At 50.5% G+C, this 24,151-nt stretch overlaps 8 protein-coding genes across 8 annotated transcripts; 4 read left to right on the forward strand and 4 right to left on the reverse strand.

Annotated features, from left to right (window-relative positions):
* The first annotated feature begins 165 nt into the window (after window positions 1–165).
* Window positions 166–6,325, forward strand: P153DRAFT_319653 (P-loop containing nucleoside triphosphate hydrolase protein). The gene is made up of 2 exons (XM_033665093.1): window positions 166–395; window positions 455–6,325. The coding sequence occupies exons 1-2, from the start codon at window positions 391–393 to the stop codon at window positions 6,219–6,221; spliced, it is 5,772 nt and encodes a 1,923-aa protein (XP_033522625.1). The 5' UTR covers window positions 166–390; the 3' UTR covers window positions 6,222–6,325.
* A 134-nt stretch (window positions 6,326–6,459) lies between these two features.
* P153DRAFT_368099 (uncharacterized protein) lies at window positions 6,460–7,789 on the reverse strand. The gene is made up of 3 exons (XM_033668430.1): window positions 7,410–7,789; window positions 7,156–7,286; window positions 6,460–7,048 (listed from the first exon to the last, which is right to left on the reverse strand). Exons 1-3 carry the CDS (start codon window positions 7,756–7,758, stop codon window positions 6,698–6,700), a joined length of 831 nt encoding a protein of 276 aa, XP_033522626.1. The 5' UTR covers window positions 7,759–7,789; the 3' UTR covers window positions 6,460–6,697.
* A 189-nt stretch (window positions 7,790–7,978) lies between these two features.
* On the reverse strand, window positions 7,979–8,816 carry P153DRAFT_368100 (uncharacterized protein; the record flags this gene model as incomplete). Its single annotated transcript, XM_033668431.1, has 1 exon — window positions 7,979–8,816. A coding segment is annotated over exon 1 (332 nt), but the record flags the coding sequence as incomplete, so codon positions are not given.
* Window positions 8,817–9,610: 794 nt separating this feature from the next.
* P153DRAFT_343541 (P-loop containing nucleoside triphosphate hydrolase protein) lies at window positions 9,611–12,396 on the reverse strand (the record flags this gene model as incomplete). The annotated part of the gene is made up of 2 exons (XM_033666008.1): window positions 9,611–10,384; window positions 10,433–12,396. 2 exons carry the CDS (start codon window positions 12,394–12,396, stop codon window positions 10,036–10,038), a joined length of 2,313 nt encoding a protein of 770 aa, XP_033522628.1. The 3' UTR covers window positions 9,611–10,035.
* Window positions 12,397–14,518: 2,122 nt separating this feature from the next.
* On the reverse strand, window positions 14,519–16,018 carry P153DRAFT_343546 (major facilitator superfamily transporter; the record flags this gene model as incomplete). The annotated part of the gene is made up of 5 exons (XM_033666009.1): window positions 14,519–14,945; window positions 15,002–15,104; window positions 15,157–15,451; window positions 15,508–15,716; window positions 15,766–16,018. 5 exons carry the CDS (start codon window positions 16,016–16,018, stop codon window positions 14,519–14,521), a joined length of 1,287 nt encoding a protein of 428 aa, XP_033522629.1.
* Window positions 16,019–16,280: 262 nt separating this feature from the next.
* P153DRAFT_319669 (FAD/NAD(P)-binding domain-containing protein) lies at window positions 16,281–18,546 on the forward strand. Its single transcript, XM_033665094.1, has 6 exons — window positions 16,281–16,634; window positions 16,698–16,794; window positions 16,855–16,894; window positions 16,952–17,380; window positions 17,434–17,976; window positions 18,034–18,546. The coding sequence occupies exons 1-6, from the start codon at window positions 16,510–16,512 to the stop codon at window positions 18,486–18,488; spliced, it is 1,689 nt and encodes a 562-aa protein (XP_033522630.1). The 5' UTR covers window positions 16,281–16,509; the 3' UTR covers window positions 18,489–18,546.
* Window positions 18,547–18,828: 282 nt separating this feature from the next.
* On the forward strand, window positions 18,829–20,311 carry P153DRAFT_50358 (uncharacterized protein). Its single transcript, XM_033673242.1, has one exon. The coding sequence runs from the start codon at window positions 19,084–19,086 to the stop codon at window positions 20,209–20,211; it is 1,128 nt and encodes a 375-aa protein (XP_033522631.1). The 5' UTR covers window positions 18,829–19,083; the 3' UTR covers window positions 20,212–20,311.
* A 2,525-nt stretch (window positions 20,312–22,836) lies between these two features.
* Window positions 22,837–23,846, forward strand: P153DRAFT_294391 (metallo-beta-lactamase superfamily protein; the record flags this gene model as incomplete). Its single annotated transcript, XM_033663955.1, has 2 exons — window positions 22,837–23,052; window positions 23,118–23,846. 2 exons carry the CDS (start codon window positions 22,837–22,839, stop codon window positions 23,844–23,846), a joined length of 945 nt encoding a protein of 314 aa, XP_033522632.1.
* Window positions 23,847–24,151: the final 305 nt, after the last annotated feature.

A 24,151-nucleotide genomic window follows, 5' to 3' on the forward strand; every position in this document is an offset into this window, starting at 1 on the left:
TGTTATCGAGCTGAAGATGTACTATGTCACTATCAGACCGAATCAGCCTTGCAGTTGTGCATACGCTCCTTCAGTCGGTGCCTAGATCTACTGCAGTTTCATGATGGCACGTGCACACATTCGATCGTTTGGGGGTTTCGCACCTGCCCTCGCACCTGCCTTCCACTGCGCCTCGATCATGCCGCAACGCATGTGTGTCAATTCTTTCGTGATAACACTGCATTGATAGGCTCTCAGAGCACTGGCAAACACCCCCCGCACACTGACTTATGCAGGAGGCATACAGTGAGACTCATACTTAACAGCCTCACGAGTCACCTGGAGCGACAAGACCCCAATCTTCAGTCAATCACTCAAAAGCCTAGAGAACCGCAGTTCGCTCCACCCAGAATGGCGTAAGCACCCAAAGATGTCCCTTTCTGGAGAGGACAATCACTGACTGACGCCGCCATAGGCCCAAAAAGCCCTGCTTCAACTTCAAACGAGGTAGTTGCCACTACGGTGCCAAGTGCCATTACAGCCATGACACGAAAACGACTCATGCAAGCTCATCAAGCACCACGGATACAAAACCTGTTAAAGAGACAGAAATAGAAGAAACTTGCCGAAAATGGATCTACATGATTCCCAAAGCCAACATGACCTCACGTTTCCAAGCTGTTGTGAACATCGAAAAGTTCTTCCAGATAGGCTGGAACATCATCGAGAGTGAAGATGCAGGAACACGTCAGCGCGTCATCACCAAGCTTGGTGAAGAGACGGGACTTGCAATCATCAAGACTCTGACTGACGGTATGGACACCAACCAAAGGGATGAAACCACCATCTCAATATTCAGAGATAAGGCTCTTCCTTTTTACCGGATCATCTCCCACCCCGATGTACTGCACTCGCTAGTATTGGAAACACCTGTTGACGCCATCTACACCTTTCTTTTCGGTCCCAGCGGTCGGCGTGGCCTCCGCGTATTCCAATTCACAGCGACTGCTCTGAGTGGAATGATATCTGGTCACTCTTCAGGCGACGAGGAACTGTTTACCATTGCCGTAACCTCAAGTCTCGCAGTTCTAGACCGGCTCGTCGAGATCAACCAGAGTGCTCATGTCATTGAAGGCTTCGTAACTATTGTAGAGACCATCTCTGCATGCATTCCAGAAAACTTCGCAGTACCAAACGCACAACAAAGCCTGACTCGAATCAGACGCCGTCTTAACATCGGAACATCTCTGCCTTTTGCACCAGCCCAATCGGTTGCACAAAGTCTCCCCGCTGCAGCCTTTGAGTTGAGTCAGGACCCGCCTGGGGACCTTTCCAGTAACGGCGTTCGGCACGATAACGACCATGCGAGTATCGCCAGCATACAAATCCTTCCTACAGCTCAAGAGATTGCCTCTTTGCGACAAGAATATCTTCCATTGCTCGATTCAACGCAACATCACCTCTCAGGTCTCGCTGGACTCCTGGACAGACAGTTCCGACTTCTTCGTGAAGATACAGTGGGACAACTACGAGACGCAGTGCGTGAAGAGATTGTGAGACTGTCGCACCCAAACCGTAAGACACCGACACATCAAGGTCAACAAGGAGTTCGGAGGCTCATCTATCACAACGTTCGATTCGCCCGTATGAGTGTAGACCGCAGAAAGGGTCTCCAAGTCGTCGCAGAGTTCGACCAACCGCCTCAACTCAACAAAAAGTCGATGAGACAGCGAGAAGAGTGGTGGAACGCGAGTAAACTCTTGCAACTCGATTCTCTGGTCTGCTTCGTCTCTTCGAACGGTAAAATCATCTTCCTCTCTGTCTGCGATTCGATAGCATCCCACGGAAGAAGGGACTCCATGATGGACGAGAAGAAGGTGACAGACGATGGTCCCAGCCTTTTCAAACACCCGAGTCGTGCTTCAGTGTTACTAAGCCTGGCTAAATACGAGCCTGAAGATGTAGTTTGGATCGGCAATCACATTGCGCCTTCCAAGTCTCAACAATCACTTGTTGAATTCCCAGGGGTGCTCCTACCTTCTTTCGAACCAACTCTACAAGCGTTGCAGAAAATGAGTGGGAAACTAAGCCTTCCATTCGCGGATATCATAGCACCAGAGTCACATACTCAAGCCGTCGTTACAAAACCTCCAGCATACACGACCAAACGGGGATTCAGTTTCAATCTCGATGTTCTTTCCGGCGCACCACTGACTCTGACACCTGGACAAGCTTTTGATTTTGGGAAGCTGGAGGAAGGGTCCACCCTTGACGAAGCCCAACAATTCGCCGTCGTCCAAGCTCTCAGTACGGGACTAGCTCTCATCCAAGGCCCGCCAGGCACAGGGAAAAGTTATACTGGCGTTGCAATCATCAAGGCTTTACTCCGCAATCGAAAAGCAGCCGACCTAGGTCCCATCATCTGCGTATGCTACACGAATCATGCTCTTGATCAGTTGTTGGAGCATGTCGTGGAAGATGGGGTAAGGCAAGTTGTTCGTCTGGGCTCACGGTCCAAGTCCGAGCTGCTGAAGAACCTCACTCTCAGTCGTGTAGCGGAAGGAGCCGAACCCACAAAAACGGAAAAGCATGACAAGTGGGAGCATAGCAAGGACATTCGTGCCACACTACTGGAGATTGAAGAGCTGCTGTCTGGTTTGAATTCTCCTAATTCCTGGACAAACATTCAAGCCCATCTCATGAACACCCACAATCGGCATTTCAAAGAATTGTTCGGGAAGGGGGTAGATGAAGAAGGGTTTCAGGAAGTGAAAGGGAAAAAGTTCAGGGTTGTAGAGAGTTGGCTCAGAGGAGCGCCGAAGAAGCTCACTTCAAACCGTCCTGTCGCTGAGCTCACGGCCATTTCCTTGAAAGAGATGTCGGCGTCGGAACGCGGCGCTCTTCACAGGCATTGGATTGAGCAAAGGAGTATGAAGCTCACCAATGACCTTGTTCATGCGTTGGACTCGTACCAAGGTTCTAAATCCGCGCTGGATAACTGTCACAGAGAGCTGGATCTTCGATGTCTTCGCGAAGCTCACATCATCGGCGTGACGACGTCCGGCCTGGCACGAAACATAGAGTTGCTGCAGCGTGTGCGAGCAAAAGTCATGATCTGCGAAGAGGCTGGAGAAGTTCTAGAGGCACACACACTCACTGCGTTCCTCCCAGGAGTTGAACATGCAATTCTCATCGGCGATCACGAGCAACTCCGGCCTCAAATAAACAACTACGAGCTCCAACATGACAACACTCGGGGCAAGAGGTATTCGCTCGACATCTCGTTGTTTGAGCGTCTTGTGAAGCCGCAGACAGGAAATCCACAGGTACCGTTGAGTACATTGAAAATCCAGCGACGAATGCACCCGTCCATCTCAGATCTGATCAGAGCTCCACTCTACCCAGACCTGCAAGACCATGCCTCAGTTTCAGAATACCCAGAAGTTGATGGGATGCGAGATCGACTGTACTGGCTCGACCATCAAGAGAAAGAAGATGCACAGCCTACCCAAGCTGTGTCGCTATCTAAAACCAATACATTTGAAGTGGAGATGACTGCTACTCTTGTATCACATCTCGTGAGACAGGGGACGTATGGAAGTGGGGATATCGCAGTCATAACACCATATCTGGGACAATTGCAAAAGATCAGGAAGCGACTGGCAAATTCCTTCGAGATTGTTGTCGGGGATCGAGATCAAGAAGAGTTGGATACTCAGGGCCTCCAAGATGATACTGGAGCTTCTACAGACGGCAGCGGCAAAGTCAGAGTCCAAAAAACGACATTACTCAATGCTCTGAGAGTCGCTACTGTGGACAACTTCCAAGGCGAAGAGGCCAAGGTCATCATCGTCTCCTTGGTTCGTAGCAACGAGCAGCGGAAATGTGGGTTCTTGAAGACGTCTAACCGCATCAACGTGCTACTGAGTCGTGCACGACATGGCATGTATATCATCGGCAACTCTGATACCTCGAGACCTGTTCCCATGTGGGCGGGAGTTCTGTCCATGTTGGAACGCTCGAACAACATCGGTCCAAGCCTTGCACTGTGTTGCCCTCGACACAAAGATACGCCCATCAATGTCTCCGTACCGGACGATTTCGCTCGACTCGCTCCGGAAGGCGGATGTTCAAAGAGATGTCTGTCAGGACTAAACTGTGGACATGCCTGTCCCAACATGTGCCATTCTGAGTCTTTGCACAATGCAGTCCGTTGTCTCAAACGCTGTCCAAGGACGAAGAAAGGTTGCGAGCATGAGTGTCCAAGACCCTGCGGAGACGCATGCGAGTCAAAATGTCAAGTCGTACTGTTCGACATTCCCCTGCCGTGTGGACACATTGCCCGTCAGCTGCCATGTCATCTAGCACAGAACCCAGATGAAGTCCGTTGTCAAGTCAAGATGGAGCAAGTCATGCCGCATTGCAAACACAAAATCCGAGTTAAATGTCACGAGCTGCCTTTGACGGTTGACCACCCATGCTCAGCAACCTGCGGAGCAGCACTGGATTGTGGACACAATTGCACTCGTGCTTGCAAGGACTGCAATACCAGAACTGACGGTATGATTGTAGAGACCAAACACGGAGTCTGCAACACCCCATGTGGAAGACCGTACTCGACCTGCAGTCACAGCTGCAAAGCTCGATGCCATGGAGACAAGCCCTGCACGCTTTGCAAACAACCCTGCGAGGTCAGCTGCAATCATTCGAGATGTAGCAAGCTATGCAATGAGCCTTGCGCACCATGTGCCGAGGATTGTTCTTGGTCTTGTCCACATCGCGGACGGTGTCCATTACCATGCGCAGTACCCTGCGACCTGCTACCGTGCTCAAAGCGCTGTTCAATGCTGTTAGCTTGCGGGCATCAATGTCCATCCATTTGTGGGGAGTTCTGTCCTGGTGTTGCCTTCTGTCAGATTTGCGCACCTCCGACAATCAAGGGAATGGTCGTCGACTTCATCATGTCATCCACTTTCGAAGACATCGATCTCGACGAGGAACCTTGCATTGTGCCACCCTGTGGACACATCATTACCCTGGAGAGCATGGACGGACACATGAGCATGTCGGACTTCTATACCCAGGATAGCGAAGGATCCATTGTAGGCTTGAAGCATAGCGCCGAACCATTCTCAGCCTCGGAGATGAAGAAGTGTCCGACTTGTCGCGGCCCTTTACGAAACCTCAATCGCTACAGTCGCATCGTTCGTCGAGCGTTGATCGACGAGGCGACAAAAAAATTCATCGTCTGGGCCAATACAGAATTCGTCCCTCTAGTCACCAGGATGCAAGCAGTCGAGACACAGTTTCGCGAGGATCCCACAGACGACCAGAGGAAGTTCGACAAGGTATCCCTTGAATTCTCTTTACCAGGGCCTCTTCAGTTGAAGGGGAGTCGGGAGAATCAAATCTCCCAGATCAGTACGCTTACGCGACAAGACGATCGGTACAAGACGATCACCAAGCTTCGGAGAGATGTCAAGAGATTCTTGCAGCAGGTTGATGAGAAGGAACAACCCTTTGGCCGCATCTACGATCTTGTCCAAGACGCCCGCAGGCATCGCAAACTCGATATCGACTTACACTCCAAAGTCGATATTCTTCAGGTTCGCAATAGGCTTCTAGCGACGGTACTGCTTATCAGATGCGACTACACTATCCTTCTGGCTTTCCTCACTGATCGGAAAGGCGAAGCCAATCTCACCATCCAAGTCGATCTGAGCATGAACAGGAAAGACTGCGAAGCACTGATAGCAGAGTCGCAGTCCAGAATTCAACCAGGAAATTACGTCGAGGGCCTCCTATACTGGGCGCGGTTCTTCGCCCTCGAGCGAAACCTCGCAGAGCCTGGAACGGAACTTACGGAGCTCTTGGAGAAGGCCAGAGAATACCTCCGACACGCACACCTACTATGTGATCAATACCCTGGCCAAACAATAGGGATGCGAAGCGAGGTGGAAGAAGTTGAGAAGATGTTGCGCGATTCGACGTTCTACATGCCTGTCAGCAACGAGGAAAAGGCAGCTGTTTATGCGGCTATGGCGCGTGACTTTCGAGGCACGGGACATTGGTATTACTGTGAAAACGGTCATCCGTTCACGGTTGGAGAGTGTGGGATGCCGATGGAGACTTCTCAATGCCCGCAGTGTGGTTCTCCGGTTGGTGGTCAAAACCATCGGTCTGTCGGGGGCGTTCGATCTGCGACAGATTTGGAGCACCAGTTCGGTGGGCTTGGGATTTGATCTTCGTTCTAGGAGGGCTGGGTAAACGGCGGCGTTCGATGGCAAGATATATAGTGAAGTAGTAGAATGGCCTACCTGAATGGAGATACTGGTCTGGACCAAGGTGACTATACATGAATTGGTGAACCGTGTTTCTCAACTCATACATCAGATCCAAATCCCTGATGACGGTAAGTGCTACGTGTGGCCCAGTTCCGGCCTGACAATTGTTGCGTACAGGTGTTAGATGTTATAGTAGTCGTCTTTTGCTAGCATGATCGTACAACGGTTCGGCGGAATAGTCTCATTCAGTCAAGCGTCTGTTGCGTAGTCTGGGGGCTCGAATGAGCCTGTCTTATTACATTATAGATCGTCTTCCTCAGACCATTACCATCCCTCGTGTTCTCCCTATATGCTTAGTCTATCTGTTTAGCAAAATCCCCTACGACGTGTGCTCTTTTCTTGTGTATCAGGTCCGTTGCAGATCAACATTCCAATCACGACACCACTGCGCCCGAGAGCTGTCCAGCCGCCGTAATCACCACGTCCCTGACAGGCCTGTCTCCAGCTCCGGTCTGCGTTGCCTCAATCTTCCTGATGATGTCCATGCCGTCAACCACCTCGCCGAAAACGACGTGCTTTCCATCGAGATGCGGGGTCGCAGCCGTGAGGATGAAGAACTGAGATCCGTTGGTGTTGGGGCCGGAATTCGCCATGCTGAGCAGACCCGGGTGTGTGTGGCGGAGCTCGAAGTTCTCGTCGTCGAAAGAGTCGCCGCCGAAGATGCTGACGCTGCCGGTTCCGTCGCCGTTCATGAAATCTCCACCTTGGATCATGAAGTTGGGGATCTAGAAAAGTGTTAGTAAAGTCGCGTGTCGAAGGATGAGAATTAGTCGGGTGGTTGGGGTTCAACCACGTGACTGTTGTGGAAATTGAGGATCGCGGAGATGCTTACCACGCGGTGGAAGGTGCTTCCTTTGTATCCTCCTCCCTGGAACTCTCCAGTACAGAATCTGCGGAAGTTTTCTGAGGTGGCTGGGACGACATCGAGGTAGAGTTCCATCTGGACGCGGCCGATAGGTTGTCCTATTTCCAATTGTCAGTACATGAGCCCACAGGATGTCTTAAATACACATAACGCGCAAATCAATCGCATGCCAAATGCGGCGCAGCTGGCATACAAGAAAAACAATCACGTGGTTGACATACCTCCAATGGCGACATCGAAATAGACAATCGGGTTTTCCGCATGTCTTCGCGGCTTCGCAGTCTTGCTTGCTCCAGAACCCGCGAGCGCGCCCGCGCCTGTTCCAGAACTCAAGGGAGCGCCTGCGCCGGAGCTCGTAGGGGCTTGTTGGCGAGTGCTTGTCTGCTCATGATGCTGGACCGGCGTAGACGCAACTTGCGATGTCGCGGCGCCCGTGTTATGTGATGGTGTCGCGATCGTCTCGTGCGCCGGGGTCACGGTCTCGTGCGTTGGTCGCGCAGTTTCCTGTGTTGGTCTCACATTCTCTGTCGATTCGACAGGATGGGAGTTTTTGCTTGGTCCGCAGCCCATTTTTTGAGATTGAGATTGATGTCGTGTTGTGGTGTTGTTGGTGATGGATGCGAGGTAGGGATTTCAATAAAGGGTTGTTTAATTACGCCACAAGAAGCTAGTGAGTGACCGGACCTGGAAAAACCAGGTTTTGAACGATGACTTCATCATGGGGATATTGTTTTTTATGCATCTAACTTTATGGAATTGTGACTTGCTAACAGTAACATGCGACATTGATCGTTTCCATCTGCGCCCGCCTTAGACCCCTGCATACCCGTTCTTACTACACCGCATTCGCTGTGTAATACGCAATTGTATACGCAATAGCATTGTGGATGTTGGCAGTCGCAGCCGTACCTTCCGCGAGCTTCTCAGGAGGCGTGGTAAGGTTTGTCTTCGCCAGGACCGCAGCACTGAACGTATCATGGTCGCTCAACAATAGCGATAGACTACCGATCACTACAGGCGTGAAGCCGCTGTTCCTGAACGCAGGTTCTTTATCCCGAATAGTCTGCAATCCGGCTGGAATGCTCACATTCACTACGAGCAAGGAAGGTTGCAATCAGCAAATGTCTGCATTGCGCAGATTTGTGGAAACGAGTCTACTCACCAGTCGACACTACAGCATTGATGACGTCTACAGAGTCCTGCACGCTAAATGGTAGGGCGAGGAGCGCATGTCCGAAACCCACGCGGTTTACTCTGTGAATCTCTGCAACACTGAGAAGAACAGGTGTACCCTCCACGATGGCCGTTTGGGGCGTGCCGCCGTTGAAGGCTCGAACTGAAGCGTCAAGGGCTTTCACCGCGGCGTCGATGTTGTAGACGTCTTGCTTGACATCTTGGCCCGTTGGTAAGACGGTGGGCGCGAGAGCAACGGGGGAAGAAACAGTCAAGACGGGTAGAAGGAGGAGCGAGAAAGGGATGGAAAAATGCATTGTCCTTGATGTTCTGGTATTTGCTGTGAAGGGAGGATGTTTCGTTATCGACGAGAAAATTTTATGAACGCCCAAGGTCTGTAGTTTAGTATGTGGCGTCAATTGTCTAGTTTTTATCTCTACAGACACACAGTCAAGCCTCGCATCACGTCAGTCTGATCGACAAGTGTGAATTGGTTGTCCAACGCACTTGAGCTTTATCGAGTCTGCCAATGACTCGGGATTCGTACTTGTGCAGATAGTCGTCCAATTTGGAAACTGCCGTAGAGGCGGAACGAAGTCCGATAGGATTGAAGATACGGGTAGGTCTGCGCTAGATCTTCGAACGAGTTCTCTTGAGACTAGACTGGCAAATAGGTGTTAGTGCCCTTCCCGCAAAGATGCCGAGGGTCGTGGAGATCGTCCACACCACCTAACCACATCCTTAAACACTGTGATCTATTTGCCGTGGTCTCGATGAGTCTTTTTCCTGCTTTGAGCACCTCACTGAGCCCGCAACCAGTTGCTGAGACGAGACCACGTCGTCTACTTTGAAGCGTGTGTGCAAATGCTGATCCACTAGGCCTGGCAAATCATCAAATGATAGACGTAGAAACCCGATTTGAAATTAATCGTAACTTGAAATTCTGAAGCAGAAAACTTTTTATACGTGTGCCTGTAGAATGATAACAACCGTGACTCCCACACCCTTTTCCTGCCTCTCAGAATATATTGCATTAGCTCAGGGGCTCAGCTTATGGTTGATAGCCCTGGCAGATGCGTATCATTGGACTGGCAGATGCACAGTTCATCACCCATTATATTAAAACATTACCCCGCATTTACCGACTGTCATTTCCCCGCTCAAGGGTACAAAGAATGTTTCTTGCGGCACATCGAAAGGCAATTCATGCTTCAAGCTAGAAGTCTAATAGTGTGTTCGTTTTTATTCCCCTGATGGTAGTTGGCTCCTCTGCGACCGTCTTGAAGATCCGCCTTTTCAACTTGAGATTTGGTTGAGGAAATCATTATATACAATTAAATTTTAATCTTGAATCTTTAGACGAATGGAAAATGAAGGTAAGGCCAAGCACTAAGCGGTAGTGCGGTAGTATGGTCATGGCAATGATTAGCTACGTCTGGTAGTGTACGTAACTTGATCGAAGTTCGTTGTGTCCCTTCACGCTTAAAGCACTTCCATCTCGATCTCAAACATCGTCTTCCCGGTTTTTCCCTTGGAACAGCTCGCTTAGTAGGTACCTCTGAGAGCTCGCAGCTGATAGTATACACAATAGTTGAGTCCACGAAAGCTATCTCGCCCAAGTCATACTTTAAAAATACACGCATATCGTACCACATGTCAACCTAATGAAGCCTACTATTCAGCCTTTTCATGGCTGTTCTCAACCTCGGCCCTTGTCTTTGCACATTTCTTTAAGAACTCATCCGTCGTCAGTGTATGTTCAGTCGAATACTTCGCAACCAGAGTCTCCTCCACTACATTCCTCAAGCTGGCTACACCTTCACGTGGGACAATCTCCCACTTCTCTCCGTCTCGAACGTTGAACAAAATAATTCGGGGTGGAATGTCTCGCTTGTGCTGGTTAGACCAAAGGTATGCATAGACACAGGCCTGAATGACGTGCTGAAGTGACAACTGAGCAACGAATTTGATCTCCCAGATGCACACGTCGACCGAATCCATCTTGCCCACGTCTCGTTTCCCCCTCTTCTTTTTCGATTTGATTGAAGATGCGCCAAAGTCCCCTTCATACTGAACGATGTCTGCCCGCCCCACTAAATGAGTTTTCTGCTCGTCACCTCCCAAGGGATTGGCTACCGAAAACTCTTTCTCTTCTAATTGGACCTCAAAGTCCAGCACGACCGGTTTTGGGAACTGAGCCTCTAGTCGATCTTTGGCTGCGCCGAGGTACGACCCAAGCCAGTCAAAAGGGTGCCCCTCCATCTGTACTTTCCGAGACTTGTAGCCCGACACCCGAGCCTCGTATGTACAAGCCTCACGGCAGAGCCAGATTGCTTGCTCTTCAGTTTCGGATGGGAGGTCCAGCAACCATGCTGCGGATTTGTCAAGAGTAGTAAGAGTGCCCAGTAGAGCATGTTCATAGGCTGCCACCACAGCAAGTCCATTCAGGTCACTAACGGCCTCGTGGTGTTGTTTGATAGAGTCGGTGAGAACTATGGCCGGGGCATCAATGTGTAGCTCATCAGGGAGGGGTGGCTCAACCCGGTTGATATGCAGATGTTTCGCGCATATATCATCGATAATCTCGTCGAGAACATGGCGTGACAAATCCGATGCAAACACCTTTCTAGATAAAAGTAGACCCAGTTGTAACGGGCGGCCCGGAATTTTTGGTTCCAGCATGTCCTCATTACGTTCAAGATTGATGACATCAGCTGTTTTGTAGAGTTCCGCCTCGTCAATGAACGGCATTGGGCGGTCTCGTTTATGGTGTATCATGACGATTTGTTGACATGCTCGAGTAAGAGCTACAAAGGTGGTGTTCGGGCACGTATCGTCTGGGAGATCCCGGGCTAGAACATCAAAGTAGCTGGCATCGACGCCATAAACGATGACGAGGTCGCGCTCGTTTCCCTTGAACTGGTGGTAGGTGCTCACACACATCTTGCCCTGCAAGACTTGTTCATCCAGCGGTACATCGTCCGAGATAGACACGGCGATCGGTATGTGGTGTACCTCAGACAAGTGGTTGGTCAGCATTGAAAGTGGCTTATAATTACGGACTGAGGGGGCAAGGATGGCTGTGCGCTCAGGTCCGTACTGGTGAATAAGCGGGAGTAGTTGCCGGGCGATGCTTTTAATGTTGAAAATATCTCCATGCAGGTAAAGCGGTTTCGGTCCGTTGTGAGAGCCGACAACGTATTGCTCGCCTCCGAGAAACACGTTATTGACAAACGCTGAGTTTTCATGACTGAGTCGAAAACTCTTGCTCAATGCCATATGGGTCCACGGGTAGGGCGAGATAGCGATCATTGTCGAGGAAGAAAGACCCAGGTACCGTGGGTCAGCGCCTCTAAACCCGTAGATGGCCTGTCGCTCATCCCCGAGTACGACGATCTGAGGAGCCCTGCCACCCGCTGTGTGAGTCACAGCCGATATGAAGGCGCATATCAACCAAAATAGGTCGTCGGTGCAATCTTGTAGTTCGTCTAGGATTATTATCTCGTAAGGCTGACCCCTCCAGGCGGGTACAGTTTTCTCTCTCCTCAATGAGCGTAGAATGGAATCGTTGTATGCAGTTGTATCGAATAGCCGGCCTGCCAATCCGTGAAATGTGAAGACATCACTCCAGGGGTATGCATCCAAACGGCGGGCGGTATCAAGTTGTAGGCGTTTGGAGTAGGTAATGATGGCTATGGGTCGGTTCGGGTTGGCGGCAACGATGGCTTCAGCTGTGGCCGTCTTTCCTGCGCCTGGACGGGCTGAAACGACAACGTTCTGCGTACGGCAGAGCTCCACTATAGCCTGCTGTTCGGTTGAGGGGATGAATGCTTTCCTAGAAGTCGTATTGCCATTGGTGGCAATGCCACGTGCTGCGTTTTGAGCGAGGGACGTACGAGGGTTGTACCCAAAATCGGAAATTTCTATCCGTCTGGCGAATGGCCTGGAACTCGTCGATGCAAGACCACTTCTTCTCCCATTCTTTGGAAAAGTGTGTATCAAACTCCTCCAGGACCTACCAAGAGAGGAAATCATCGGGTTGTGAATCATCTGCCTGTTATTGGTTTGAAATGCAATATGTTTTTGTTAGATTCGTCGTGTCGCGCTTGCCCAATAGAGTTAGCTTCCCGCGTCAACGCGTCACACGTTCTACGTTTTCTTCTAACATCTGTATTATACTGATGTGTTCTATTGAGATTGAAGGCAAATTATCAGAGCACTGATTGAAGGGCCTTTAGATATTAACCATTGTGACGTGAAAGCATATTCCGCGGATATATGCCTGTAAACCTTGTTCAACCTTGCTTAAACTCATTTCTCCATGCCGACGGGAGGTTATGTTACCTGGAGAGCAGGACACGAGTAGGATGGATAGTCTCGGTAGGCGCGTGACATAGGGCTGAAAGCGCCTGTATGGTGTATTTCGCGCTTGGTATTGGATTCGCCTGCTCGCTGTTTCCGATCCTGCTTGGGAGTTAGGACGTGGAAAGCCGAATGGCCGAGTCGATGCAGCTGGGGGTTTAAGCGACCCAGGAATACTCCAATCCCAAAAAGGTCCTATTCTCTCCATTAGTATCGTATTAAGAGATATTAGAAGTTGTCTTTATAGATCATACCTGTCAATATGACATGAGCTCTGTTGCCTGGTTCTTGTGCTGTAGACGATATTGTAGAAATGAACAAAGAACTGTGACAATACGTTGAGTCTTTCATTGCGATGTCTTCGAGTTAGGTGTCGCCCTACCCGGCAGATGCTAAAACGTTCTAGATCTAGCGGCGATTCATTTTCGGGCCCATCTATTTGTCTAACGCGATCCAAGCCCGCGGCTAGCGCTAAACCACCTCTTTCCGCCTCCATCGATTAGGCTTTCAGCTTTGCAAGAGTCAGACATGCTCTTGAAGACCGATGTCGAATTTCAGCGTTATATGTTATTCTGATGAGCAACGTAGGCGCCGCCGCCACCGCTGCTCGGTCCCGACTTCTCTGCTGTCAGAGCTCTTGGTTATTGAACTATGCCCCACGTGTGCATGATGGACTTGTATGAACCGGGCGTAAGGACGAGATGTTGAGTGGATTAACACTTGTCATCGTTCGTGTCCTCGTCCACTGATTTCTAAACTCTTTCCAACAGGCCCAGCGGCTGCTTTTTCGAACAGTGTCATCGCTTCCACACGTATCAATCGTCATCAGTGTTCAGTCACGTATCATGCCAGCAGTGCAGCTTGTAAGCAGGCTGCTCGCCTTCTGTTTTTTTGTTAGCAGTCTCGCCCAAGATTGCTCGAACGTTTGCCAGCCTTTTGGCAAGGACTTTGCCGACGGCGGTGTTTACTTCTAGAACGTACAATCTACCGACCCGTTTACAGCAACAGGATACTTCACAGGCTGCCAAAGTGACACCGCATACAATGCCCTCCAAGATCCTGAGAGAAATCAATACGAATGTGACAACACACCTCTGGAACCAGATGGAGCTCTCCAGAACTTCACTTGGTGAGTCTTGCAACTTGTCCGTCTTCAACGAGTGATCTTCAGCTGATACTCTTCAGCCCAATTAACAAGAACCAGGGCTTGTTCTTTAAAATAGGTTTGGTCTTCTATGCGCGTCATAGCCCTACGAGGAATATTAACGATCCTCCCTAATCTTCAACCTCTTGAATATACTTGCTGAACAGTGCGTGACAGCGAGCATTGCTGACTGAAACAAGTGCCAGCTAGATGTCATTTCATGCCCTGCTTACTGCAAGCCATCTACACAAACAGCAACTCCCAGAAACCTCCACAATGGCTATCGAAAACGTAGCAGTGTAGAGGATGCTGCCGCATCCTTTGAGGGCATATCAGCGTCGGCGACAGAGATAGGAGGCACAGTGGACAAGCTTCGACGACAAAGGTCGCTGTCAAGACAGATTATTCAAATTTGCCACAGGTGGTTAGGACGCTTCCATGAAGTTCTTCTTGAGTGCTCTACTTGGAGAGAGCTACGGAGGCCACACCATATCCTCGATAACGTGCTATTACGTATTCCACAAATTAAGAAGATCCCAGTCTGGAAGTTTGTCATAAAAGCTGCGAAGGTAGTCCAATGTATGCCGTTTACGCTAAGCTAATCTACGAAAGCAAAGATCCAGCACATAACCGACATACCTTGCGAGCACCTCAAACTTTTGCCGGCCGCCAACCGACGAAGGCTATCCGGGTGGCCACGAAAAGTATCGTCCCAATTGCGCAAGCTGCGCCACTGAAGGCGATAGCATTGGGGAATGACCCTCCGCTACGTGAGATGATAGCACCGCCAATGGGAGACCCGGTCAGGCCGGCAAATGCGGAAATCGTAAAGACGGTACCGGTGCGGACACCAATGTCTTGGATGGACGAGAGCTTGGCACAGAGGACAGGTGTGAGACCAATGCCAGCGCCGGAAGATATACCAAAGAGCGCTGCGAAAAGAATGATGGGTGCGTCGCCAGTCGAGGGGAGCCAAAGGCCGAGGATCAGGATCGACGTCAAGGCACACATGACGATCATTACGTTGAAGTGTCCGACTTTGTCGGCAATGGCATTGGGCACGGTGCGCCCGAGAATGCTAGAAGCATATTAGCTGATTGCAATCATTACAGGAGCTAAGGCAAGCTCTCTTACCTCGTAGCGTTTAGGATGCAAACAAGGTATTGCGCAAGATGAGGTGACATGCCATGGGCAGTTGCGTTGGCGACGATGAACGTGAAGGGAATGAACATGCCCCCTGAGGAATATGTCAGTGTTGTTTGTGATGTGAAGGCATTTGATCAACGCACAGTAGAAGAAAAACACTGCAAGCGTCCACAAAGCAAAGGCTGGTTCTCGCAGAGGCCGGACAAATGCCGCAATTTCGAGAGGACGTGATTGAGGCTTGATGCGGCTTGTAAGAGCATAGTTCGCGAACAGCAAAAGCGCCAGGATCAGGAATGCACAGCAGCGGATGGTCCAGCCGAAGCCGACTCGAGGAAGCAGATTGATGATCATGGCTGGGAAGACTACACCGCCGAGGGATGAGCCTGCGGCAACGAGGCCGAGTGCGGCGCCGCGCTTCTTCAAGAACCACGTCGATACCTAAAATCCACGACTCAGTTGGTTGAATTTGCGAGTATCGGAAAGATTGTGCATACACTTGAAAATGCAGGACTGAAAACGAGCGAGGCGCCCATGGCGGAGCAGATTGCTTGGCTCAACAAGATCTGATAGTACGTCTTGGAGATGCTGGTCATCATCAAGCCAAACACATGTAAGAATGTGCCGGCGACGAGTAGGTAGCGGGGGCCATAGTCGTCGAACATCTTGCCGGCGAAGATGCCGCCAGCAAACATGAAGAAGACTGCTTGACATTAGAGGCTACAAGAAGAGTGATTTGTCCAAGCTTCACGTACTTTGAAGCGAAGGTATCCAGGCGATATCTGACGGCGTGTAATCACGGAGCATGTTGGACTGATAGTACTCCTGGAAGATGCCAATGGCGTTCATCCATCCGAACGACACAAATAAGCAAGCAGTCGCGCCAGCAACTGCGAGCCAGGCTGTCGGACCGCCCTCAGGATACTCATTCACATGTTGCACCCTTTTCTCCGCTTCTATAGCTTCAACAGAGTCATCTCGGGGCAGTGATGTACTGCGCTTTTCCATCTTGCAGGTAGGGTCTGACGAGGTGCAGTTTTGAGTGTGAAATATTTTGATGATTATGATACAGGCTGATATTAAACCTGTGTGTTTTGTTCGAAAAAAGAAATTCCGATCGAAAAGTAGAACACTGATGTTCATCTGTTGGCGGGAACGACTACTTGACCTCTGACATTGTCGTTTCATGAGGCCGGGATTCAACGGACACCGACTCGAGAACGCGCCACCCGGACCATCGTAATCAGCTAACTACCGCTCTACGCCTGCCGCGGTACGAATCAAAACGTTAAAATTCTGTCCAGATTGACTATCACAGTTGTCGGATCCCGTTGCAATCGGGGATACGGTCTGTGACTTCAAATTGAGTGCATCAACATTCAAAAACGTATAAGGCTGACGATTCAGCTGTGATATGAATAGTTCGTCAAGGTGCGATATTTCTTGAACGCAATCGACTACTTCTATACGCATCATACATTCGCACAAAACACAACAAAATGTCTATTCCAGAGTCTACTCGAGTCCTTGTCATTGGTGGTGGCCCAGCTGGATCGTACGCAGCTTCGGCGTTGGCCCGGGAGGGAATCGATACTGTCGTCCTTGAAGGTGACAAGTTCCCCAGGTGAGTGTAGCCAGACGAATGGCATTTCAATTGGCGAGCGATTTGGTTCTAAATCACGTGTAGATATCATGTGGGTGAGAGCATGCTGCCATCGTTGCGCCACTTCCTCAGATTTATCGACCTCGACGACACTTTCGTTGCTCATGGCTTCTATAAGAAGGTACGTCAAAAATAGCGGGACCGGATTTGCCAATCGAGACTAAGACCTCTTCTTGTGCAGATTGGTGCAGCATTCGTATTGAACAACAAGGATCCAGCTTGTGAGTCGACAAACTCTCTTCGACAAACCCGCGCTCGAACTCTCTAATACGGAACAGATACCGACTTCGTTGGCGCTGGTGGTCCAAACGGCTACTCCTGGAACGTGATTCGCTCAGAGGCCGACGACCTCATCTTCAGACATGCAGGCAAGAGCGGCGCGCAGATTTTCGACGGCGTTAAGGTCTCTGCCATTGAATTTGCGCCTCACGAGGGCCCAAGCACCGCCGACGAGAAGACCCAGGACCCTGGCCGCCCCGTGTCAGCTACCTGGACACGCAAAGAGGACAGCACCACAGGCGTAATCAAATTTGACTACCTTATTGACGCGAGTGGTCGGGTTGGGGTCATGAGCACAAAGTACCTCAAGAATCGCCATTTCAATCAAGGTCTCAAGAATGTTGCCAGCTGGGGCTACTGGCAGGGCGCTGGACGTTACGGTGTCGGGACGCCAGAGGAGGGTGTTCCTTACTTCGAGGCTCTCTCAGGTTTGTACTCGTGTCGCGTCGTTTGAGGATTTTGCTGATATTTTCAACCGTAGATGGCAGTGGTTGGGCCTGGTTCATTCCTCTACACGATGGCACTACGTCCGTCGGCGTGGTCATAAACCAGGAGGTTGCTACCCGCAAGAAGAAAGAAATGGGATCCTCAGGCAGCAAGGCATTCTACTTGGAAATGTTGAAGGCCGTGCCTAGAATACTCGGACCAATGCTCAAGGATGCCACGCTTGTGACCGAAATCAAAGCCGCATCCGACTGGTCATACAGCGCCTCATCCTACGCAAGCTACAACACTCGCATTGTCGGCGATGCTGGCTGCTTCATCGATCCTTTCTTCTCATCAGGCGTCCACCTTGCCGTGGCCAGTGGGCTTTCGGCTGCCGCAACTATTTGCGCCTCCATTAAAGGTCAATGCAGCGAACACGAAGCTCTCGGATGGCACTCGAAGAAGGTTGCTGAAGGCTACACTCGCTTCCTACTTATCGTCCTAAGCGCATTGAAGCAAATCAGGGAGCATGACCAGGCTGTACTTAGCGACTGGGATGAAGAGGGCTTTGAGCGCGCATTTGCCCACTTCCGACCCAGTGAGTGTCTCGTTTGAGTAGACCCCTTCAATCCCAAACGTTGCTGACACATTACAGTCATTCAAGGGACTGCCGATGTCCATGGTAAACTGACCCAGGAGGAAGTGTCCAAAACAGTTGACTTTTGCTTGAAGGCCTTCGCGCCCATGGACGTTGCCAAGCGCGACGCCGTTTTGGAAAGGGTCAAAGACCTGAAGATCTCTGGCGGTGCGCAGGATCCCAAAGCCCTTGAGGCGTACCTCTCTCCTGAGGAGCTACACATCCTCAACGTTGTGCGTGCTCGAGAGATGATGCGGTCGGAGGACACGGTCAACATTGACACCTTCACCTCCGACACTATCGACGGTCGTGCTGTCAATATAATCCATGGCTCTCTCGGCCTCATCTCTGCGGAAGAGGCTGCGAGGAAAGCGACCAAGAAGTCTGGCGATATCCTTGGTCAGCTTATGGGGGAGGAAAAGAAGTTTTTCCACAGCGAACTTGAGGTCCCGGCTGAGATCGTTAGCAATTGACGGGAGATGGGAACGGCAAGCGTAGATAGTTTCAGGCTCAACGGGCCTGTAGTCCGGGTAGCAAAGTTAATGCAATGATTTCGTTAAATAATATCACGGGTTCCACTTCCACTATGACAGTAGCAGTGAGATGTCCGTAAGAGGACCGAAGTACTCCGGGAGCGTTTTGTTTGTCATGCCCCTCCCCTCCAAATATAGATGTGCGTGAGCCACGGTGGCGCAGTCGCTGTACCCCAGCTATCATTGGCCTCTATCTTTGGTTAGGCGTAAACACAATCCTGCTCAAGATACGCAAGCATGTAAGCGATGGCTTACATCTAGGTTCCACGTAAGCTTTCCATTGCGACATGCAAGTCGCCAACACCCCCACTAGAGAACGCCTCCAGCTCCTTCGTAAAGCATAGCGCGCTATGTTATTAGGCAAGCCATTGAAGCCGGTCAGAGCGGAGCAAAGGTTCTAGCTCTAGAGGTCAATGCGTTTCGAATGAGGTATGGTGTTCTAGTATATGCTAATGCAGCGGTGGTGTATCAGGTAGTACATAAGAAAAGGCGTCTCCGCAGCTCTCCGCACTTTACTTTGTTGTGACCCTGCAAGATGCTTAAACGAACACGAGCCGACGATGACTTCTGTTCCACGGCAGACTCGTTCCCACTCTTCCATACAGCCGATAATCTAAGTTGCGACACCGCGTGGGCATTTGAGACTGAACCCGACCCGACACAGATGCAGTTCTCCGACTTCGGCTTCATGAACATTGATATCCCCGCCCTACAATCCATACCTCTAAGTGACCATCGCATCCATACCAACACACACGCCGATGTTTTTGCCGGCCAAGACTCGCTCGCAGGCTACCAGACGTCGAATGGCTCCTCCACATCTGAGCTTTCGTCACGATCAACGTCCGCCTCGTCTGCCTTGTTCTTGTTATCGTCGTCGTCGTCTTCTCCTCCTTTCTCGGCTTCAGTCGAGGCCCAGCCGCACACGAGACAAGCCAATCTATGCAGATCTCCATGCAGGTCGGAGACCTGCCTCACGGCAGCTCTTCGCACCCTGACAACCCTGCACGTTGTTCACTCGGCTTGTCTGAGTGCCCATCAAGAAGATCCATCTGTTCAGCAAGCCTGGAAGATGGAGACGGTGCTGTCCACGAATAGGGATGTCGTCGCTGGAATGGCTCCTATTTTGGCCTGCTCTTGCTCGGGCAAGTCGTTGGTACAGCTACTGCTCTCAAGCGTCTGCGGCAACCTTATTGCCTGGAACAGCGCCATGATCAATGCCCTTTTCGAGCAAGGCGACTCATTTGACAGCCATCGATCAATATTCTCTTCAGTATCCTCACTATCTGCTGGCCATGCCCAGGCTCCCAGGGCGCGCGTCCTACCCCAACCTATTACTATTGGCCAGCACGAAATCAGCGGCAGTCTCGGCCGAGCTCTCCACGCCCAGATCGTGGCAGGAGAACTGCGTACTCTTGAAGGCTTTGTCGACGCTCTTTCCCGCCGCTTCGGTGAGGCGTCTAAATCAGATGGCGCCTCCAGTACTTCTCCCGCCATACACATGAGGAATGCTAACAGCCGTGCCGCTACTTGCCGGGATACTCCTTCTTTGCAGTCAAAAGGTCTCTCCAACATCGTGCACCGCCATATCATCTCGTCACTACGTACACGACTGCATAGTACGCGGGCTGAGATCTTCTCTCGGCTAGGCCAAGCAATTTGAGCAGTTTGTGGTAAAGAAGTTTCTGGCAATGGCCAGAAGAGGGGAAAAAAGACTCGACGTAACTCTTCCTCAGTATATGTACGAATACCTTCCTTCAGATTTCGCTCAGAGGTCTACTGGCGAGGAAATGGAGTCACACGAGTGAAGCAAACAATTCACGAAACATAGACGATAGATTAGGCAAGCAAAGTCCCCATCGATGTTTCTACATTGGATGACTTCGGCGTTTCTATCTGTTGAGAAGACCTACACTATTCGGGTTTCCTGTCTCTCACTCCTAGAGAGTGTGGTCGGGGGAGTATTGCTCGTCGATGCGGCGAGCGTAGGCAGCGAGGACTGGACAGCTCTTGGTCATTTCCGTTATCTTGGGAGCACGACGAAGTATTTCAGTTCAGCGCCAGGAATGACTTGAGAGAGAACGACGTACAAGGAACAAACAACGTCATGGGTCATGAGAAAGGCGAGCACTATGCGATATACCGAATACTCAGAATAAAAAGCTGGCCTTCGTATTACATAACGTCATTATTAGTAGTGAAATATCTGGATTCTATGCATATGTGACTTGTTGTAGTGTCGTGTATAAATCAACTGAGGTTAGGTACTGCTACTTCAAAGTTGTGATCACATTTTGGTAATAATCAACCCGAATAGCATCTTTCTTGATGTAATCAATGTGGTCTCCTAAGCCGCAACATCAGGCATCGCTCAATCGAAAAAGAAATTGACTTCACCGTATAGTACTCGCCATGAAAAAACCTGCAGTGTCGACCTCAGACGGTTAGCTACCACCCATGACCTAAAACGGGCCACTTTCGCTTCACCTTGTTTAGCAACGCGTTCACTTGAATCCAGAACTGCTTGCTAAAGTCGCTAATTTCAGTGGGGCTGAAGCGGCTTGTACCCTGTTTCTTTTTTGTCGTGTTTAATTGGCGGATTACCATGCTTCCGACTGCAATGTGCATCCGACATGGCACAGTGGGAAAGTCGAATAACTTAGCAGCCGTCGCGGGTGGACCTGCAGACCTGGACCAGTGGCAGATGCATCAAGCAGCCGTTGTGGGCCATACATTACTGAGGGATAGAAAGTAGATAGATTATAGTAGATTGTACAACAGAGTTACAGTAGTAGCAAGAGCACAGAATTGAATATGAACAAGTATAGTTTTAGTTGTATTATTACGCGAAACCACTGTTTAGAAACCCCAGAACCCCGCCTGAATCTTACCCCTGCCATGTACACTACTTTTCCCAGATACCACAGTAGGAAGGCATTGCGGGTCAGCCTCGCTGGAACACCCCGGCCTTGGTTCCACACTAGCAGGCTCCCGCATGCGGGAGCCAGACCGTAATCCATGCAGATGACACTCCACTAATCATCTGTGCTGTGACCCACCTTGATAATGCTTGGTAGTGTAAGCATGGCCGTCAGCCAATCAGATGTTGGCGATGTTACATGAGATAAGGGCTGTTCCGCTGGCAATCACATTAACCGAATGAGATACGAATTCTCCGTCTAGTAACGCCCCAGGTGGAAGATCGTAAGCACGGGCCGATGGACGACGCGCGTATGGCCGCCGGACGACGCGCGGATAGCCGTCGGGCTGGGGTCAGTCAACGTTGATATCCTTGAATGCTTCAGCCCCTCCTCCCCCATGTCTCACTTATCAGACTATAATCTGACACCGTAGGCGGCCTTAACTCTTTCCCGTAAACGATAGCGACGTATGAGGGGGCCGATTTGAGTGATGCACCCTATCTAGTGGTCAACATACCAATGCCGATGCATCACCAAGAACCAGGTCCTTTCCTTTCACGCGGCGAGCGGATATGCAAGCCTGCACCAGTCATGTAATCCATTCCGTCAAAGCGGAGGCGAGTTTCGAGCTCAGCCACAAACGGCGACCAGGCGGATTCTCCCGCTATGGATGAGCCCCAGTAGAGAACGATGTCTGGAAATAGATGATGAGTCATTGTTCATGATCTATTATCGAAGTGCGAGTGCACTCATGGCACGAAAAGAGAGCAGGACTTTGGATTTGTCCCCAGATGATTTGAGATCACCGACGTTGCAGTGTCTTTGCGGCCGTTATCGTGTGTGCGGAGGCAGCTGGTCACGTAGATCAAAGCAGGTATGGCAAGTGGCGATGATTGTGCAAGATGTCTTAGATTGCTCATGGGAACAGCCTAAGCGAGTGGAAGAACATAGCCTACTCGAACCTAACCCTGAAAGATGACAGTGATGAGTTTAGGAGGCCTGAAAACAACGGAGACCGACAAAGAATGCTTTGCATGCCTTTACACAAGCTGTTGAGATCGGAGTCTCCATCAGGATGAGGCCTGCCGTTCTGAAATGATACGAGTTTTGGCGAGTCCCATCCAGGTCTAGACCAAGATCTATACAAGCCTTTGTGGCTGAGCTCGGTTTCCGACGATCACCGCCCTCACAATGCCTACCTGCTTGTGACAGTCAGCACGAGTGAAAGTGGCCATGATCTTGTAACATTGATCAAAGAAGACCAAAGATTTGGAAACAATCTGCTAGCCAAACTGCACTTGTAACTTTTGTGCTACGATACTCAAAGCTTTTTGTTCATCCAATCAAATCATCTTGTGTAATTTACTATGGCTACTTTGGCAAACGTCAAGATCGATCGTGAGTTCTGGAAGGACTATCTCTCCGCCCAAGGAAGCCAGTTGCCCCAACTCGACGACGTGGAAGATGTCACGGACAGGGTCATCAGGGTGATGGGAGGAAACCCCGGAGAGATGCAGCTCCAGGGAACAAACACCTTTCTTCTCGGCACAGGCAAGGCAAGAATTCTGATTGACACCGGCGAGGTATGTATGCGGTACGAGGATGAAAACTCCATACAAGAAAAGCAATCCTAACAATATCTACGTAGGGAATGCCAATATGGGCTGAACGCCTCTTCGAAATCTTGAAAGAAAGAGATCTCTATATCTCTCACGTGCTCCTCACACACTGGCACGGTGATCACACAGGCGGAGTACCCGACTTAGTTGCATACGATGCCACGCTCGTAGATCGGATTTACAAGAGCCATCCTGATCCCGGCCAAAACGACATTGAAGACGGGCAGATATTCGCCGTCGAGGGTGCCACTGTCAAAGCTCTCTTCACGCCTGGTCACGCCGTTGATCACATGTGCTTCTTACTCGAGGAGGAGAAGGCGCTCTTCACAGGTGATAACGTGCTGGGACACGGATATACAGTCGTTGAGGATCTCGCGCTGTACTTGCAAAGTCTCGACCGCATGGCCGGACAAGGCTGCATCATGGGATATCCGGCTCACGGGGTCCGAATTGAAAACTTGCCTGCCAAACTTAACCAGTACATCAGGCAGAGGAGGGCGCGGGAGAAGTTGATCTATGCGGCACTGCTCGACAACATGCTGAAAGGCGGACGAAAAGCAAACAGCAAATCTGGGTTGTCGACGAGGGAGATCGTCAGTAAAATCCACGGAGACATTCCTCAGCAGCTGCTCCTGAGTGCCATCGAGCCGTCTACGATTGAGATTCTGCGGATGCTTGCTGACACTCGCAAGGTGGGCTTTGCTATGCAGAGCGGCACGCAGCGATGGTTCATCAACCAAAGGTGCAGGGTGGCGTAGGCGATTAGGATGTATATACCCGGAGGATAGTAGATTTTCAGGCGCAAGTTTTTCATTGTAGAGCCAGTGGTGGACTCAGACACAGATTAGAATATGCACAGACATCATCGTCGCCAAGACAGGATGTAGGTTATGTGACTGCTATCTCTAGTTGAATGTGTTGAACATGCAAAAGTGATCGACCACTCCTGAAGCGCGTTGATTGGATTATATCCACTCCAACAGAACGAAGTTCTAAGCGATCCACATCGGACAATACGTCGGCTTTGGAGAACGTGTACTCGTCACCTGATGCTGGCAACGTG

The sequence above is a fragment of the Dothidotthia symphoricarpi genome, assembly GCF_010015815.1.
Source record: "Dothidotthia symphoricarpi CBS 119687 unplaced genomic scaffold P153scaffold_13, whole genome shotgun sequence".
Taxonomy (NCBI): Eukaryota; Fungi; Ascomycota; class Dothideomycetes; order Pleosporales; family Dothidotthiaceae; genus Dothidotthia; species Dothidotthia symphoricarpi.